This window comes from Schistocerca nitens, chromosome 3 (genome assembly GCF_023898315.1).
Source record: "Schistocerca nitens isolate TAMUIC-IGC-003100 chromosome 3, iqSchNite1.1, whole genome shotgun sequence".
Lineage (NCBI taxonomy): Eukaryota > Metazoa > Arthropoda > Insecta > Orthoptera > Acrididae > Schistocerca > Schistocerca nitens.
This window is the reverse complement of record NC_064616.1, coordinates 317814737-317830357: the sequence shown is the minus strand read 5'-3', so window position 1 is coordinate 317830357 and position 15621 is coordinate 317814737. Positions and strand designations below refer to the sequence as shown.

At 38.0% G+C, this 15621-nt stretch overlaps 1 protein-coding gene across 1 annotated transcript in view; it reads left to right on the top strand.

Annotated features, from left to right (window-relative positions):
* The first annotated feature begins 10857 nt into the window (after window positions 1–10857).
* The window catches only part of LOC126248287 (WASH complex subunit 4), a 190015-nt gene continuing 185251 nt past the window's right edge, over window positions 10858–15621 (top strand). Inside the window, exons 1-2 of the mRNA XM_049949137.1 lie at window positions 10858–11065; window positions 11209–11348. Of these exons, the coding sequence (XP_049805094.1) occupies window positions 11014–11065; window positions 11209–11348 (192 nt within the window). The 5' untranslated portion in view covers window positions 10858–11013. The remainder of the gene's footprint in view (window positions 11066–11208; window positions 11349–15621) is intronic.

Genomic DNA, 15621 nt, shown 5'->3' with positions numbered 1-15621 from the left:
CACGTCTTTCGGTTGTCCGCTGTCCACCGTGTCCTGCAAGGATATGATCGTGGGCCTCTGCCATTATTTCTTGTCTAAGGTGTTGGGGAACAACAATTCGCGGTCCAAGTTTTGTTTTACGGCATAATACACCATCTTCAAAGCAAAATTGTTTTTGAGTTGCGTATTTTTTGCATTCTGTATCCTCATCTTGTGCCTTTCTCCAGTCCTCAGTATCTCGGCCTGTTGCTTCCAAAAGTGCTATTTTCCGACTTAGACAATCTGCATTCGTGTGTTTTTTGCCTGGTTTATGGATAACTTCGAAATCCATTTCGGAAAGACATAGGGCCCAACGGGTAAGACGACTAGATGGATCCTTTAATCCAAGCAACCATTTTAAAGCTGCGTGGTCTGTAATGACCTTGAATTTCCTACCATATAAGTAGCATTTAAGGTATTTGATACCATAAATAACACTTAACAATTCTTTCTCCGTTGTGGAACAATTTCTTTCTGCCGTTGTTAGTTGTCTCGAAGTGTAGGCTATGGGGTGTTCCGCGCCATTAATATTCTGACTCAAAACAACTCCTACTGAATGACCACTTGCGTCACAGGACAAAATAAATTCTTTATTATAATCTGGGTAGGCTAATACTGGACTGTGTGTTAACTTATCTTTAAGGGTTTGAAATGCTAATTCACAATCTTCAGACCAATGAAATTTTGCACCCTTTTTTAATAATTGGGTTAAGGGTCGGGCAATTTCAGCAAAATTTTGAACATATTTCCGGTAGTACGATGCGAGACCAATGAAACTTTGTACTTCCTTAACGCGTTGTGGTGTTGGGAAGTCCTTAACTGCCGAAATTAATCGAGGATCTGTTTTAATTCCTTTTTCACTAATGACATGCCCTAGGTATGTAACCTCTGTCAATGCAAAAGTACATTTTTCCATATTTAATGTTAATTTAGCTTTTCTAAGTCTCTGGAAAACATTACGCAGACGCACAGCATGTTCATTAATGTCTTTGGAGAATACAATAATATCGTCTAGATATACACAACATTGCTGAGTTTTGAGTCCTCGCAATACTCCATCGAGTAGTCTTTGAAAAGTTGCTGGTGCATTTTTCAAACCGAAAGGCATTCTTTTAAATTGCCAATGGCCTCCAGGGGTAGAAAATGCTGTTTTATGCCTATCTTCAGGAGCAACTTCCAATTGATGATATCCGCTACGTAGATCGATTGTTGAAAAGTATTTACTGTTACCCAAACTGTCAATGATATCTGTAATGTTCGGAAGAGGATAAACATCTGAGATAGTTTGTTTGTTAAGGTGTCTGTAGTCACAACAAAATCCATATCGTTTCGTACCATCGGGAGACTTCTTTGGAATAATTACGATATTTGAATTATAAGGCGAATCAGAATATTCTATAATTCCATCTTTTAGATGCTGTTCTATAAATTCATCCAGTATGGGCTGTAAGTGATGCGGAACTCTATAAGGCTTCCTATAAACTGGGGGGCTATTTCCTGTTGGGATCCTATGCTGTGTGATATTTGTTGCTGGCAGTGGACCTTCTGCATTAAATAAATCTTGAAACTCAACTAAAACTGCTTCTATCGTGTCTCTATCATTTCCTTTCAAATGCTCAATCTTCTGGCGTAATGCGGTTTTATAGGCGTCTGGTTTCTGACCATCATTAATATATGACCAAATGAAATCTTCTTCTTCAAAAGTACTGACTGTAGCTACTAATATTCCCTTATGCAACTCTTTGTCCTCCACTCCGAAGTTGTCAATATGTACCGGTACTTTTCTTTCTCCCTCAACGTCTTGAACCCGTACAACACTCCTTCGTACAAAACAATGTGATACATCTAATTCCTCATTTTCCTCTAAAGGCTCTATTAGACACACTGTATCTGTAGGTACCTCGGGGTCAACTGTCATCCAGAAAAGTTTTCCTGAGCCAGATGGTATCTGATCCCGCGAATCAACCTTCAAGGACGTTGCACGCAGTATAGTTGATTTCGCCTTCCGGTTAGGGAAATCTTGCGGCAGAGGGCCCTTTGCAGCGGTGTCACCTAGCTGAAACACTATTCCGCTAAGTTCGACAGTTTGCTGTCTGAGGTCGATTTTAGCGTGATGTTTATTCAGGAAATCCAGTCCTAGGATCGCGTCGTACCCGTCAGTTACCTTTGTTACCACTTCTACATCTTCTTGAAATTGTACACCGTGAATATAGAAAATCAGTGAGGTACATCCTAATGACTTCACTGTACCTCCTCCTACTCCACTCAATCTATACCTTGGAGGGTCATATTTCTTTGCTCCAATACATTCGTTACTAACTATTGATACGTTTGCGCCTGTATCCACTAGTATCCTTGCCTCTTTATCCTGTATGGTAGCAGATAACCAGCATTCCGCCTTCACATTAGCCTTAATGTCATGAAATTTTATTGGGAACGCCTGGCGGCGGTTCCGACATTCCCGTTGGAGTTTAACTGATTTCTAATTCCAAAAACTTTCTTAGACCTGCATTCCTTGAATGAGTGACCTATTCTTTGACAATTAGTGCATTGAGGTTGTCTGCAGTTTTTTGCTATATGTCCCTGTCGATCGCACCTAAAACATCGTACTCCTGCTGAAAATACATTTCGCTTCTCCTTGTATCTGGTGGCAACGTCTATTTCTTCGAAAGCTGTCGCCACAGATACAGCTTCCGCTAAATTTTTAGGAAACTCTGCTCTGACACGACGGGACGTTTCAAGAGGTAACCCACGTAAAAATGTATCCAGAGCTCTATTTTCTGCCTCTTGTAAAATAACTTTATTTGCTTCATCACTAGTTGTCAACTGATAGGTGTTAATATTAACTTTTCTAATCCTATCTACAAAGCTTTCTAAAGACTCGTTTTGCCTCTGAGTGATAGTGTTTAACTGTTCCCTATAAAATCTACAGCTGTTCTGTTTTTGAAAACGTTTAAGCAATCCTTTCTCCAATTCCTCAAATGTTGGAGCATTCCGTAATTCTTCATGGTATAAGACGTGTGCTTTAGCCTCTCCTGTCAATCTTAACTTTGTCATCTGTAAGAGCTGTTCACCTGACCATGATCCTAACTTTGCAGCTGTTACTAAATCATCAAAAAAGGCTGTTATGTCCTCGCCAGGTTTACCTGAAAAAGGAGTTACTAAGGCTGCTGCTGAGGAATCTAGGGTGGGAGGGATTGAACTGGTTTGCCTAACCTCACTCAACTGTTTAAATAATGCATTATTATCATTTTTAAGCTGTGCTATCTGATTAACTAAGCTCTGAATAGCTTCCTCAGTAGAAACCGCTTGTGGTGCTGACTCTGACTTTGTACGATTTCGTGTCATTATTTTACAAACTATCAGTTACACAATATTACCACACTAAATTCAAAAGATGTTTAAATATTTTCGACAAACCCTTAAAATCATGAGAGAAAATACACTTCTAAATAAAGAAAATATTACGACTGCTATGCAAACCCCTATTCTTTCACACATTAAATGATACTAACTGTGGACCTTTAGTGACTGTCATTCACACCTCATATTGAGCCAAGGGTTTTTTCTCTGACACCAAATGTAATAACTATAACGGCTTCTGACATCAAATGTAACAATTGTGTTACTAAATGTGACACTTCTGTCACTAAATGTAACTGGGTTTTCTCTTTTGATGCAAGTCAATTGTCAGGATGAGCATTCTAAAGCATTCTGTCAGGGTGAAAATATTAAATAAATTAACTTTTCTCTCTTAACAACATGTGGGCAGGGTGGGTTCTTCCTTGGCTCGGGTATGAGGTCGAATGAAACATCATTTTTACATAAGATAACTTTTATTGAAGATTTGTACAACTGTATCTTACGGGATGTTCTGGTTCGGAGAGCGGCAGCTGTGTCGTTTGTGAAGTCTTCTGCTGCGGCAGCGGCGGCGGCGGCGGCGTCTGATTACGCGTAGCGGTGTGTATCTCGTGTCGCTGTCTCGCTCAGTTGACTGGAGAAGCGCAGCGCGAGGTGGCCCGTTTAATTATTGCGAGCGAAGTCGTGCGTCGGATGATACCTTGGGAGTGGTGTCCCAGTGTTTCTCTTCTCTATGCGGCCGCGTGTGTTGTGCGTCGATCAGCGGAGCGGCGCGGCGGGGGAAGGCCAGTGTCCCGGACTCGAACCACGGACTCCCGCTTGCCAGTCTTCGGCTGTCAGGTCTTCACCCCAGCTCACAGGTGACTGCTGATGTGAGGCCGTCTCCTTCCCGTCCTCACGAGTCACCCGGGTATGTAAAAACCAGACTTCAAATACCTTTTAACTTCTGTCTTCTGGCGCCGCAGCTGCTACTTGCTATTCCATTACAGCGGCGGACTTGGTGCGTCTGTGCATGATGCAGTCTCTTCTTGCATGACGGTCTTCAGCACTGAAACTGACTGAAAACTTCTTCGTCTTCTTCGTCTCTTCTCTCCGTCTCCGTCTTCGTCTCCGTCTCCGTCTCCGTCTTCATCTGACTTCCTCTGTCTGGCCCACTGCGTCTCGCGTATTTATTCACTTCAGTTTACTGGAGGTGAACGACTTCACGGTCATTGCCTCGTCTGTCACGTTGAAAAGCTTCTCGAAGAATCTTCTTAACGTCGGTCGTTGGCTCTTGGAATGTAGGTGAGGGCTTTTGATCCCATGTGGCGACTGAGAAACACGTGAGCCGGTCATTGCCTCTTCTGTCACGTTGAATAGCTTCTCGAAGAATCTTCTTAACGTCGGTCATTGGCTCTTGGAATGTAGGCGAGGGCCTTTGCTCACATACGACAACTGAGAAACACGTGAGCCGGTCGGGCGATGTCCTGACGGCTGAATCGACAGCGCCCGCTTATGTGGAAGTTGCTGACTTCATGGTCATTGTGTCTTCTGTTCTGCTGTTCGGCCCGCTGTTTGCGAGTATGTAACTCTCTAAACTAAACCAAGTTTTTCATTTATATTCTAATTTCTAGTTCACTTTGATTTCACTAATTTATTTACTTAAGTACCACTCAACACTGTTGCAGTTAGGATCTTTATTAAACATGTTCATATATAAAAAGGTCCCGTTCCGGTTATGAAGAACATTTAAGCGATTTTTACTCCCGTGTGTGACGTCTGCATTCGCAGATGGATAAAGTAGAGCTTATGGTGCCAGCACTAAAAGGAGCAGTCGTGGCTTGTCTTCCCACGTGACTCCACACCCCATGGTGATCAAAATGAGAGTCAGGTTTGCTTTCTCTGCTTTCTACTCGGCCCTTCTGAAATTGTCCAGCTTCCATTAAACACATGTATATACCTCAATAACAGAAGCGCTCCTATGCAGCGAAAGCACAATATGAAGGAAATGCCATTCATATACATAAACTGATTCACTTGTGGGCGATATAAAGAAGTATGTTGTTAATAGCTGTTCATTGCATAAGACATATCACAGAGCACCAAACTGCCGGAAGTGCAAGGCCTTTATTATGATATGGAAACAGAGAACAACAGTAGTGCTCCTTGTAGCTTGGCAGTGAACTTTGAATATGGGGAAATATGGAGAGAAAATCCGTATTCTTGTTGTGTGAAATAAGAGTATTACACGATCATATTTATCATATATACTTTATGGGTGAGTGTCATTGTCTGGTGGTAAAGTGATTGGAAATGTTTTTGTGACCTTACAGAGTAACACATCGTGATCATCATTTGTCTATTAAATTATTTATTTGTAATACCCAACATTGCAATTTTGACCATGTGGCCATTATCAAGTGGAAATAACTGTGCTTTAGGGCTTGTGGAAACCTAAAAATCATCTGAGGTGACATGACACAGAAGCTGGTTCCGTAACATTATGTTCTTGGTTATGAGCTTGTGTGTATAGCACTCTTTGAATTACATTGTAAATATGCTGCTGGCATGCTTCTTAATTTTTGCTCACTTCTATAATACAGTACTAGATGGGATAAATTATTCCATATTTGTTTTCGTTTTGTATAAAACGGAAGCTGATTTTGTTGCTTGGTATTCTGTGGACTCTTGTTACTGCTTGTGAATCCATGTATGAACTGTCAGTTTACATGCATATAAATTATATTGTTCATATTCTGCTTTATTTTAGTTTACGTCAATTTTTCGTACTTTCTCGCATTTACTGGAGATTTCCATGGTAACAGGTTTTGACAGAATTGGTATTCAACTCCACTAAATCTTCTAACAGAATGAGTATGTATTTATACTTTGAATGGTGCTACTGCTGCCATTGGGTATGCTTTGTAGTATTAGTGAATAGGGCATTCTTCCCTGGAAATGCTAGGACCTCAACAGCAGTTAAGCAAATAGGTTCACACATTACTACTAGTTACTACAAACAAGACATTTTAGCAAATATCAATGTTCTACAATCATCCTTCCATTCTAATGAAGATTTAAAATCAAATAATGCTTCCATCATTAGATCTACTAGTGAAATCTGTGTAATCAGTTTACTAAATGCAGTAGAGTTCAGTACAATGACCATACTAACATACACTTTCATGGAGAAAATTTTTACTGTGTAATAGTACCTGGTACAATTACTAGGTACTCTTTCACTAACACTACGAAGCATACTCAGTGGCAAGGGCAATACCAATGAAAGTACAAATACATACTCATTCTGTGACAAGTTGTAATGAAAGTGAATGCCAATTCTGACAAAAGCTCCTAACTCTGAGAAAAGCTTCTAACATGAAGTACAGAAAACATATGCAAACAGCAATAAAGTAGAATAAAAGCAATGTACTTAAGGCATTTAAATCTAACAGTACACACACAGATTCATAAACAGTAACGAATATATAAAGTTCACACAGCACCATGTGACGAAAAAAGTTTCTGTTTCATATAACACTAAAACAAATATGGAATCATTTACTCTGCCCAGTATTACAGACACGTTCAGAAATCAAGCAGAATACGAAGAAAGTATTTACAATTCAATTCAGAGTGCAGTACACACGTGAAGTTGTTATCAGAAACACAGTGCAATGAGTCAGCTTCCATTTACCACACCACAAAAAAAATATGGAAGAGTTTAAATTTTAAAATACGAAAGTGGTATTGTGACTTAGTTAATAAGGCCTTGAATTAAGTAAGTAGCCATTTTAACCCAAGTGGCCACAGCAGCGCTGTGGATAGAATTGTTAAATTCTCATTTATGAGAAAGTGAATGGGACGATAGGTGGATGTAATATCATCTTGCGTAAAGTAAACAATGATCTACAGTTCTAATTTTGTCCTAGTTTTTAACGGAAATATAAAGTGACTAAAATGACGAATTTCGTAAACCTGTTACTGAAATCATTGGACTTTAGTTTCCTCATAGTGCAGTTAAAACTTACTGTTGTGATTACTAACTCACGTCCATATAAAAAAACTTATAAATGTTTAGTATGTAACCATATTTACAAGTTAATTTGTGATGTGAATGTAAAATGACTCGTTTCATATCATTTGATTTATCATGCAAAATAATCCATAGAACATAAAACTAACTAACTAATATTGTTCTATTATTTTTCTCTTTGCGAAAATCATACACCTTTAGAACAGACCCAATGGAGACAATTGGAAGTGGCAAACTATTGTCTTTGACGATTTGTTTGGGAAGAATAATGGTCTGAGATTGTTAAATGCTTTCTCAGATACATCAGGTGTGAAGTACAGTTTCTTAACATAATTTTTATGATTAACTTCAAATTGATCAGATGTAAAATGAAACTACTAAATCAAAATAGGTTTCAAAGTCTAAATGATATAGAATTTTAAGCTGTTATGTAACAGTATTGCAAATAAAGTAAACTTAAGAAGACAGTAATATTACGCAAACTGGAAGGAAAGAGAAGGAAAAAACTTGCTCTCAATGAAAATCGATCCTGTGAATCTTGCATTTGAAGTCCAACACCTTACTAATTACAGTGAAAGTGATAACATATTGAAGGTACTAGATAATGGGTTGTATAATTTGACTGTTAAGTAATCCATAATGAGAGAAATGTTTATTTATTTCACAGAGTCTAGCAGACTTGTGTGGAAATGTGTCTTACCTTCCAATTCGGTGCAGCCTTATTTTGCATTTTCCACAGTCCTTTCGCCTCGTGGAATCCTGCCACCTTCCTCTACCCCCAAACAGCATTTTACTACATAACAGTAATGTAAGGCATTCTTTACCACAGACAAGTTGGCACATTTTGTTAGATTCTTAATTCAATATATAATAAATCTACTTCATGCATCACTACATACTAAGGTGACAGCTAGTTGTATCAATTTTACTGCTTACTCTCATATCCTAATTGGATCAAAATGGCTGCCTTGTACCACATGACATTCAGCTGACCATTGGCAGCGTTCAGTTGTCAGTAATCCACACATAAAGGTCAGTTCACACTGGCTGTCATGTTAGAGTGTATTCACACTGCCTGTCACATCAGGTCAATTCAAGTCACTTGATTTCAACTCTGCCCTCATTTGTTTTTTGCGGTAAATGTGGTCTTTGCAGTATGGATCTCAGTTGTTTTTACCCCCAAAGTACTCTCTCTCTCTCTCTCACACACACACACACACACACACACACACACACACACACACACACACACACGCACATGGATGCTGGAGTCCACATTTGTACGAGAATGACAGTTATCAAATGATTTGCAGCTTGCGGAGATAGCTTGTATATCAGAGAAGGAAGACAGAAGTGTGAAACAACACCAAAAAAATAAAAATGTCAGTATGTGGTACAGATGGGGAATCTGCATTTCACACTGTAGAAAGTCGAAGCACCAGGCTTTTTTTCATTTGTTACTTCAGATTGAACCTGGAATTATTAAAAGGAGCACAGTGTTACAGCTGCAATCACACCTTGTTAAAATTTTGCTTGTTGAAGATTTAGTTGCTTGTCCAGTGTAACTTTTTGAGCAACAGTGATATCTTCCTCAGTACTTTTCTCTTCAATATTTCTCGGTTTTCTTTGCATCTGGTATAAGGCTTTTAATAGTCCCAGTGTCTTATTTGTACTAGGATTTAATGGTGAAACCACATGAATAATGAGCGTTGATGCTAGCAAAACTGTTTCACGCTCAGTCCAGAAAGCTACTTAACAATAAATAAGCCTATCACAAACACATATTTGCATAAACAACTCTAATACATTACTTGGTGTATACTTTACAAAAATTGCAGCTGTTGCAGTCTCTGGAGGTTTCAGTCAATTTCTTTCTCAAACATTAGAAATGCCCTAACATATAAAAATATATTCCACTCAACAGTCTATCTGAGTTTACCCACAATACTCTTTTCACTTCAAGTTGCAGCCATACTGCAGTCCATTTCATTGTAAAATATTAAATACGGTACCATATAAAAAATCTCTCTGGGCAAGACATTTACTTTCATTGAGTCACAGCTTAACTTTAATTAAGCGTATAACCCACTTATTATTAGAAGAGTCAAGTGCAGTTAAACAACACAGAGATTTCTTGTATTATTTTTTATAAGTCTCTTTTGTAAAGTAGCATATAACACCGTTGTTATCACTGATAAATACTAAATGACTGGAATGTAGGAGGTTTCCGCATTCTGTCCTACTGTGAATTAAACATATTTTTATATTATTAAATAGATGGCAAGTAATTTAGCACGCTCACGTCATACAATTCAGACTGCTACCTCATTGCTTCAATTAATCTTTCGTCATTCATTATAGAATTATAAATTTTAACAAAAGAAATAACGGAACAAAACAATTTATTAAAAAATATAAAAAACGACGAATAACGAAGACATAAAATAACAAATGATATCAGCCACGAAAAGCTCGATGGGACGAAGAATGGAGATGAATGCAAGGGCGTGTATTGAGAGTGATGAGCTCTTGGGTCTCATGATCAACTATGGATGTTAATGTCAGCAGTCAAAACTTTCTTCTCGAGAAACCTTGACAGTGTCGTGACGTGACGTGACGGTCAGTGCGAATTGGCCTAAAAAATTGTCACTACTTTCTTTATGTAGGGCTTTATTAATTAAAAATTTGCAACGCTCCAAGTGGCCTTGCAGTGAAACAAGGTCTTGTTACTGGAAGTCCCTACTTGAGTTTCATGCCTGTAGCACATACTATCCTCCTATTGGCTGTCTCCAATTTGTCACAGCGACGCATTGTCAGTATTTGTTTTATGCAACAAACAAGCACAGAGCGTGGACGACCGTTTGTAAATTTTACACCATTCTCCTATTAATTCACTGTTTATGGAAAAGACACAGAGTTTTTTCATAGAACATAACCATGTGCAAGTATTTCAATAAGGTTATGACCGCGTCGTGGTGGTTTTATAGAACCATACTGTTTATTTACAAAAATTAACCATTATCTTAACTTTAGTGGATACACTGAGTGTAAAATACACACTCGATTCAAGAAGCTGGAAATTTAACGTATTATTCGATATGAAATGTACGAGGATTTGACAATAATTAGATTCCTTTGAGTCGTAGTGTGGGTCTGTAACAGAAGTATCAGAAAAATATGTTTAGCTCACAGTAGTACAAAATGTGAAAACCTCCTACATTACAGTCATTTAGTATTTATCAGTGATAGCAACTGTGTTATATGCTATTTTACAAAAGAGACTTATAAAAAAATAAGACAAGAACTCTCTTTGTTGTTTAACTGCACTTGACCGTTCTAATAATAAGTGGGCTATACATGTAATGAAAGTTAAGCTGTGACTCGATGAAAGTAAATATTTCGCCCAGAGAGAAATTTCGGTAGTTAGGTTGGCTCTCTGAAAGGCTGCATTTGACAGTACACAATCGTCGTATTCCGATGTGATAAAAAAGTTTGGTTATGGTGCTGTTTGTGTTTGAATTGTCGATAATACATATTTTGAAAAATGTGAAAATTAGTTTTCAGCGGTAATAGCAGAGGGCATGTAACGTGCTGAATGATTTGTGATTAAATAGAAAATAATGTTTGTAGGTCCCGACTGGGATTACGACAAAACAGAAGATGGCTGTCAAAGTGTGTATTTGTTTTTATTGTGAAATTGATATTTCGTGCGAATAACTCGAGGACTATGTGATTTTCTTGTGTGCTGTAGCTATCAGGGAATTTAGAGATCTATTTTCTTTGTCAATAACATGTTGCGTTTTATTACTTGATAGAAATTGCTGGTGAACTCCAACTGCGCAAGTACGGCAAGTTTTTGGAAGATTATGGCAATCAGTTGAAAGGAATAGAAGCAGCATTAGCGGAAAGCATATGTAGCACATTAGATTGCAGAACTGACCCTGTTGGAATCAAGGTTTGTGTTTTAGTTCTGAAGCTTATTCATTAAGATTATACCAAATGTCTCTGCACTGATGAATGATTGTAGCCTACGGTTGTGTTCTAAATCACAAACTGTCCCTTTCGAATATTAGTATTCAACCATTAGTTAAGAGAGTTCGCACATTTGAACTGATAAACATCGTTTTAGTCGTTGGTATGTTGACTTGGATGACGTTCAGTACATCCCACTTTAGACATATTTCCGTATATTTACATGTAAACTGATCTGTGGATAGTGTAGTAAGTACCTTGTGGAGAGCTGCTGCGTATGATGTATGAGTACTATTCATGACCATCTACCTGATGCCATTGCACAGACAAAAGATAGTGTCCACTTTAGAACTAATATTATCATAAATCTTGTACTACACAAAGAGGTGGCCTGTTACATACAGAGTGAGGTGAATATTTATAGTTGGTACTTACGATGGTTGGAGAACTAACGAGACGGTGCCCTATGTCGACATAGAGCCTGATAGGTTGCTGTTTATGAGAATATCACAAAGTAAAGGGACATGTTATTGTCATGCTGAACCAAAAGATTATATGACTGTCAAGCATACTTGTTGTAATTACATATTAATTTCATAAGTTTTGACAAATTTCTGAGGCACTAAGCATGTTCGTATACACAGAGATGCTTATGGACAGTTGGTGAAGATTGTGCTTTGTTATGTAGTCAGTATAGACCATATAAGTATGTCTTTGTTTTTAATGTGGCTAGAGGCCTATGTAGTATATATTGTGATGTGCAATCCTTTTTTGCATAAAAGAAATATTTGTAAAGAAAGACTTACCAACATGTCATACCAGGATGGTTTCTCCAATAAGGCAATGGCTGACCAACTGTCTTATTCTTGTCAAACACACATTCGTCTATTTATGTGCCTGATTATGACCTTCTTTGTTCTTTGTATTGATTTGTCAGGTCCTATATTATTGTAAAAGTGACCCCATGATGAATTAATTACTGTACTGTGTTTGGTTTTGAGGCTCTAGGCTTGACTAATGAAGTCTGCCAGCTGTGCAACTGCTATTGTTGTATATAGTTGGACTGTTGAGTGTGATATTTGACATTCCCCACACCTGATCTGATGTCTTGGCTTGGTGTCAGGCTAATTTGCTGCAAAGGTTGAGCCTTAGGTTAGGTTGAAAGGGGATTTAGTTATGAGTTGACAAAGGCAATGGGTAAGAGTGCCAAATGAATGTTTTGGTAATAGATTGACCAGTAACATAGCCAAATGTTTATGTTATCACCATGTTGAAACACACTTTGCCGTATTTAATGCAGTTTTTGTGTTAAAAATTAAAGCCGCAAGGTAAATTCAGAAAAGTCTATAAGATAACTTACAAATCTCCGACAAGTATTTTGAAGCGTATTGCGTATATATGTTGCAAATAAACTACAGAAAATACAAGGGAGGAATCCACTACATAACTTTTATTATGAAATATTTTGAAGTTCTGGTAAACGTCAGTGCCGCGTTGATTACACGGATCTAAAGTAATAATTGTCAACATATTACACACAACTGAGGATGACAGAACAGGAGATAGTTAATGATGCTGATATTAAGTTTTCAGTTTCTTTTATTGTTTCAGTTGTAGACAATAGAGGTCAGTGTATTTTCAATACCAGTATTCCAAACAACTAAAATTGTAGCAGAGCAATATTTTTGGTCACTGAGGGTTAGATGAAATCAAAAAATCATCCAAAATCCTCCCTAGTGGAAATATTGTACAGTTTTCTAACACTGTTGATACTGTCACACCAAGCCTTGAAATTTTTTGTAAAGTTTAACAAAGTTTGTTTTGAAATAGTGCACTATTGTGCCATGTATTCTAGTAGTATAGTGTATAAGTTCCCAGAACACTCTTTACAATCGTTAATTATGAGGGACTGGAAAATTCCTTAGAAAATGTTCCTAAGAAAAGGGAAATAATGAATTTTCGAAGTGCATTGTGTGTGTGCAATGGGATACTACTTCTATATGTAATGAATGAGAGCAATATTGCCATCAAGAAACCGGTGTTTTGAAGGTAAAAGTACCAGTGAATAGCATACCAGATACTAAGATTTGTTTGTAATAACTAGCCAAGAAAAGTTGAGATACAAAATGTCATTCTTTTATTATGAGAAGTCCCTTGACTTTCATTATGTAGTTTCTAGTGGCCAATGGGTGTGTTGGATTGATGTTGAAGAGTGAATTATTATTTTTGCACTGCAAGTTACAGGAGTCTCTGGAGAAACAGAAGAGAGAGTGAAATATGTCAGTTTTGTCAAAGCATGTTCAATTTTGTGTGCTCACTGTACCATATGCAGATTAATTGAAGCTTTAGATACCACTTCGCACACTTGCAACAGAACTGTCACCTTTCAGCGTAACCTAATCCTCATGGGATAACTGAAAGGGTCCACCTGTCTGCTTTGGCCAGTGGTGTAACTGTGTTGTGTTGTGTGACGTCATTGAGGCACGTCTTGTTAGAAATATTGTTTTTCCAAAAGGCGTGTTGGGGTAAGCAGTGGCGCACTGTAGTGTGTGGTGTTTGTTTCAAAATTGTTTGTGAGTAATGTTAGTTTGGTATTGACCTTAATGCTGCATGTTACTCGATGTTGTGGGAGTTTTTCTTGCTGCCTAGTGGCAATATGTTATTTCAGTGTCCTTAGTTATTGGGTACTGATTTAATTTTGTTTTGAAATTGTTAATGGTTTGGAAGTTATATATTTTTTGAAGTTCTGTTTGGTAGTATCTATGGATGTTACAATGAAGTTTAGTAGTTGTTGGTTGGTTGCTGCTCTGGGCGACAATGTGGCATATGCAAGTCTTTGCGTTCTGCAGTTATATAGCCACTTGGTGGAATGTGTGAAGTGTCAGCAGTCCGTGGAAATTATCACGTTGAGCAGAATCTCTGCTTCTCAAACTAGGTACAAGTGTGTGCAACAATGTTTTCAGTGGGTTTCAGTAATAGTTAATTTGGTTTGTGTGTGTGTGTGGGGGGGGGGGGGGGGGCAACTTGCCTGGTATCATCATTTTCCTTTGAGCTATATGTGAAAAATGAAGTATTAGATTCCAGATGTTTCGGTGTTTTCTCTTCGGTTTATTGTCAAGGATTTTGTGTTTGTTATTTTTCGGTATTGTTTATTTTACAGTCTTACTACATATTTAGCTTGTGCCCTCCCAAGACCCTCTACTTTCTGCCCTATTAGTTTCATTTTGTTGCTGAAGTGAAATATTTTGCATAGTTAAATATCTTTGTTTGTGGGTGTATTTAGTGACTTTGATTGCCATATTGTATGCATTGGGCATAGGGGTGTCTGCCATCTTGATAATGTCACTGGTCAAAGCAGTCTGGTGGAATCAGCCACTTCTGTACTGCCACCTTGTGCTATGTTGTAGATCAGAATGTTACAACTAACTTACTTTTCATATTTACATTTGTTGGCTTTGCCAATTCTCAGCCACATGTGACCTTGCAACCTAACCTATACATCAAGCTACACCATAGGTCGGTGGTTCTACAAGATGTATATCCGAAAACATAACATAGATGGGGGAGGAATTATCAGTGTCCTGTTCTCTTCCTCTTAATAGTTTTTACTCAGATCCGTTGACAAAGATTTACTTTCAGTCAATGAATGCTTTTCTCATTGCTCTCCTTATGCTCATTTTCGCTTCATTCAGCTTTTCTTTGCCTACAAGGTTTTGACTTCCCTTGACTCTGAGATGAAGTTCTCTTTGTTTACATAGCAGTTTAACCATGGTGGGTCTTTCTCATTCCTTAAGACCTTACTCGGAACACACTTGTCTGGGTCATATTGCAAGATAACTTTGAATTTTTTCCATTTGTTCTCTAGATCTTCATCCTCATCACCAAGTATTTGATGTTGACTGCTCAGATACTCTGAAATTTGTATCCTGTCACTCTTGCTAAGCAAAAATATCTTCCTACCTTTCTTAATATTCTCATTGACTCACTGTCATAGATGCTATCACAGCCTTATGGTCACTGATACTTGCTCTATGCTAACTGATTCGTTAAGTTCAGGTCTGTTTGTTGCTGCCAGGAGGCCTTTCTTCATCAAGTTTGCTTAGTTTGTTTTTATACAAGTAATTTCTTAGTCTGTCTTTAGGCATCCTGGAAAGATACCTGAAGTGAAAGACTCCGTTTTTGTGTTTGTTAATGGGGGCTTGAAGGCAGTCAGTGCAAGCCTTTAGAACATAAAGTAGAACCTCATCTACTCTTGC